This window comes from Vicugna pacos, chromosome 1 (genome assembly GCF_048564905.1).
Source record: "Vicugna pacos chromosome 1, VicPac4, whole genome shotgun sequence".
NCBI lineage: Eukaryota > Metazoa > Chordata > Mammalia > Artiodactyla > Camelidae > Vicugna > Vicugna pacos.
This window is the reverse complement of record NC_132987.1, coordinates 88,337,954-88,342,513: the sequence shown is the minus strand read 5'-3', so window position 1 is coordinate 88,342,513 and position 4,560 is coordinate 88,337,954. Positions and strand designations below refer to the sequence as shown.

General features: G+C 46.0%; 1 protein-coding gene across 1 annotated transcript; it reads right to left on the bottom strand.

Annotated features, from left to right (window-relative positions):
- Positions 1 to 471: 471 nt before the first annotated feature.
- LOC102532571 (uncharacterized protein C2orf81-like) lies at positions 472 to 2,592 on the bottom strand. Its single transcript, XM_031672328.2, has one exon. The coding sequence runs from the start codon at positions 2,496 to 2,498 to the stop codon at positions 1,263 to 1,265; it is 1,236 nt and encodes a 411-aa protein (XP_031528188.1). The 5' UTR covers positions 2,499 to 2,592; the 3' UTR covers positions 472 to 1,262.
- Between the last annotated feature and the right edge of the window lie 1,968 nt (positions 2,593 to 4,560).

Sequence of the window (4,560 nt, the reverse complement as noted above, 5' to 3'; positions counted from 1 at the left end):
GGTCAAGAGCACCGATTCATCTTCATTTTGTTAGAACTGCTGCTTTTTTTTAATTATTGAAGTACAGTCAATTACAATGTGTCAATTTCTGGTGTACAGCATAATGTCCCAGTCATGCATACATACACATGTATTTATTTTCATATTCTTTTCCATTAAAGGTTTTTACAAGATATTGAATATAGTTCCCTGTGCTATAGAGAAGAAATTTCTTACGCATTTTTATATATAGTGGTTATCATTTGCAAATCTCAAACTCCCAAATTTATCCCTTCCCACCCCCTTACCCCCACCTCCGTAACCCTAAGGTTGTTTACTATGTCTGCGAATCTGTTTCTGTTATGTAAATGAGTTCATTAGTGTCCTCTTTTTTTCTTTTTTTTTAAGATTCCACATATGATATTATATGGTATTTCTCTTTCTCTTTCTAGCTTTCTTCACTTAGAATGACAATCTCCAGGTCCATCCATGTTGCTGCAAATTGCTTATTTATTTAATGAATAAATCAATGAATGACACAAACTTTGGAAAGCTTTGAGGAACCTAAACACAGAAAAATGTAACTGAAAGAGGTAAAGAAAACTATGGTAGATATGAAAAAATATTGTTCATTCACACACACACACACACACACACAGCGCCAAATGGTTATGGCTTTCATTACATCAGCAAATCGCTTTAGGAGATACATAGCATAATCGCAGGAGTAAACTGCCATCATGTTCATGAGTTCTTCACACATTCAAGAGGAGATTATAGAGAATGTGTACACAAGAGGGTAGGGATCTTGGGAGCCACCTTAGAAGTCTGTCTACCACAAATCCTCATAAAAGGAACTTCTAAAGGATATTCTTCAAGATAGAAGGATAATAATCCCAGATAGAAGATCTGAGACATAAAAAAGAAGAGCGAGCAAAGAAAATATTAAACACATGGGTAAATCTACGCAAATATCAACTGTTGAAAAATAACAAAATACCTGATTTGTGAAATTAATGAAATAATAAAATTAAAATATTGGGTTACAAAAGTATACAAATTCAAAGGGAATGATTAATGTTGAAGAATTCTAAGATCCATGTATTGTTTAAAAGAAAAATAAAGATATTGATTAAAAACACTGTTAAATATACAAGTTAAAATTTTTAGACTAACCAATAAAGAACAGAAATAGTGTATACTTTCAAAACAAGAGAGGAAAGTTTAAAATGGAAAAATTACTCCACCGCACCCTAAGATGCTCCTAACCAGCCTTCTCTCCTTCACTGAGGGTCAGGCTTGGATGACAGTCTGGTGGATCTCCCATCTTCTCCCCACTTCTTCCAGCTTCTTCCCCGTTTTCTCTCACATATAATTTCCGCATAAACTTTCTTGGAGGGGAGAATCGATATTTCCGGCTCTAAGTTCTTCGTTAGCTCTGCCACCGTCACCTCGGGTTCTGGGGCATTCGTTTGGATGGGAGGAGGAGAGGTGCTGTCCTCTTCGTCTTCCTGTTGAGGTTCAGCACAGCGAAGCAGCTCTTGGGTGGCTGGGTTCCACACGCTCACACCAGGAGGCAGCTTCATCTCGTCCAGCCACAAGGGCTTCCCCTTCACATGGAACGTGGACTCGAGAACTCTAGGGGCAGGGTGAGACTGCTTGTGAGGATCCTGGATCTCCTGATCCCCGAGGACCAGGCCTTGTGGAGGTATCCTGCGGCCCTCCCACAGCTCATCCAGCAGCTTGGCCTCGGCCTCCAAGCCGATGGGCCACTTGGCACTTGGCCATAGTTTGGATCTGGGGGGGTTATGGGCCACACTGGGGAGCCCCCAACCAGAGGCTGGCAGGCCGGCCGGGGCTTCGGTCTTCTCGCCCCGCTGGCACCTGCTGTAGGCTTCCGGGGGAGGTGCTGTGGAGGGTGGAACCAGAACCTCCACCTGCGGGCACACCCAGTGGCATGGCAGGCTCGCGGGGTCCAGGCGTGCCATCGCGGGCTTGTGGCCCATTCTGCGCGGCGGTGCACCAAGCTGCGGTTCCGCGCGCCAGGGCTGCTGTGGCAGGAACCCAGCGGAGGGGCTGGGCGCTGCGGCGCCACGTGGGGTCCTCTGCCAGGTGGGGTTCTCCCTCATCCCGGGGTGTGAAGCGCATGGTCTCCCGTGCCCAGTTGATTGTATATGGAATGCACTGCGGAGGCGAGACGGGGTGTCAGTCCAGCAGGCAGGGGTCAGGGAGAGAGGAGACAGGTCTGAAGGACGCGAATCCAGGCCCATTTGCCGGTCCTGGTAGACTCTGAAGACGGAATCCATGACTCGGTCCGGCCTCTCGGCCAAGATGTCGCCCACCACCTCCTCACCCTCCTCGCGAGCCTTGAGCCCCACTGCCTCCGCCTCAGTGGGCCGTGCAGGCACGATGTCCCCCTGTGGCTCTGGAACTTTAGGCGGCTGCGGCTTTTCCACCGTGGATCCAGTTCCACTGTTTCTTCCGCCCTGCTTCTCCTGCCTCGAGCCTTTGTCCGCCATCGCCACAGCAGTAGCTCAGACCCCGGAGCTACAGAGCTTCCTTGTCCCTCCGCGGCCACCCCGGTCTAACGGCCGCCCCGGTCTAACGGCCGCCCCGGTCTAAAGGCCGCCCCGTCTAACGGCCGCCCCGTCTAACGGCCGCCCCGTCTAATGGCCGCCCCAGCAGCCGTGCCACAGGCTGCACTTCCTGGTTTATTCTTTCTTTCAGTAAATAAAATTAAATTTCCATTTAGAGCATTGCATAAGCAAAAGAAAGTTTAAACAATGGTTGCTTTTGACCAAAATATAATGATTACTGAATTAAAATATAAATGGTTATCATTTTATGTTACCTAAGAAACTATGATGTTTCCGAGGAAAATTTCCAGTTGAACAGGTGGTCGCTTGTTTGCCTTTGTTTGCACAAAGGAGATGCCTCATTTTTACCAGTGGAACAGAAAAATCTAAGAAAAATAAAACAGAAGCAGCAGTAGAAGGTAGAGAGAGCCTTCAGACCTCCATGAAGGCCATGTGGAAGGAGGACTGGACAGGCAGAGAAGATAATAAAGTTTTTGTTTTTGTAATATGGCCTTGCCCCAGTTTTGAGGTTTTGGCTAGAAGTCAGAGTGCCCCTTCTTGAGCAGCTGATTAAGTCTGTACCACATGCTGGGCTTTCACACGCTGGACTATACACAGTATGCACCTGCACCTTCCCTAATAGACTCAGGGTCAGGAACTAGACAACTGAGGACAGCCCCCAGACCCCAGCATCCACAAAAATATTCAAGTTAGCCACTCCACAGGGATCCTGGGACACCTAGCTAACCTCACATTACTTCCATACATAACCCTCCCCTTACAGCTCCAACTGGCTGTTATCCTGTCCTTGAGGGCCAACCTCCCATGTGGCCCTGCATGACTGTTACCTCCATATTAGAACTGTAAGTAAAAGAGAGTTCTGCCTTTGATCTATCCAAGTGTCAGTGTGTTGTGTCCCACCATCAAAAGACTCTTTAAAGTCATATAAAACAAGGAATCTTAGATGTTGCCCATTAGATGGGTCCTGCCTTCTGAACCCTGCAGAAAAGAGCTTGCACCCTGATCGTTGTCTTGGAGTGGCCTGGGGTAGCATGACCTTGGACAAGCAGAGGTGGATACAGGGAGACGGCAAATGGGCCTTCAGCCTCCCATGCTCCCTGCAACAAGTTCTCTTGAAGGAGATCTGAGTTACACATCTCACAAAGGTCACCCAAACCCTACCCCAAGGATATAGTTTAGGCTAATCTGAGCATGAAATTCCTTTGTGACTGCTATTGGTGCAGGAGTAGACTTGTGGTTTCAACTGGCCATCAGACTGAAAGTAAAGAGTGATATTCCACAACCGTGGTGGAGTTTCTCCCTCTCCCTGCACAGCCATCAATTAAAAATTACACAAGTTCCCAATTACCTCTAGCAGACCACTATCATTCATGAGCAGAACCAGCATCAGGATGAAACTCATGCTAAATGGTGGCCATCAAACTCTGCTATACTGGTCGCCTGTCTGTCTTTGGACTTCAAATTATGTGTAGTCTGAGTCTGGGCATCTCTTTGTTCTCGACATCAGAAAGCAGCGTACAGAATTTATTTAGTGCTTTCCTAATATAAGTGTGTGTTTTCCCTTAAATAAGGTAATAGCATCTGAACATCCAAAGCAATCTATTCAGTGAAGGCTCAGCAAAACCCATTCATTACAGCATTTTTCTCTTTCAGTGAATGCACTTTAGCCAGCTCTGTTTATCCCTGCACAGATCAAGGAGCCAAACAGGAATAAAATACATTAAGGACAATGTTTACAAAGAAATCTGATCTAGCAAGCTCTTCTAATCACTCCTGCAAATATTGGCATATTTTGACATTGTAGTTTTAATAAATGCAAGACTCTGCTACAGCTGATTATCTGCTTTACACTTGAAAAGTGTATCGATCACTTGACTTGAATTAACGATGCAAGTTTCTTAATTGGACAATCAGGATCAGGAAGTTGGATATATGCTCAAGGAGAAGAGCTTCTCTTTTATTGACTTCCTCATAGGCACTAATG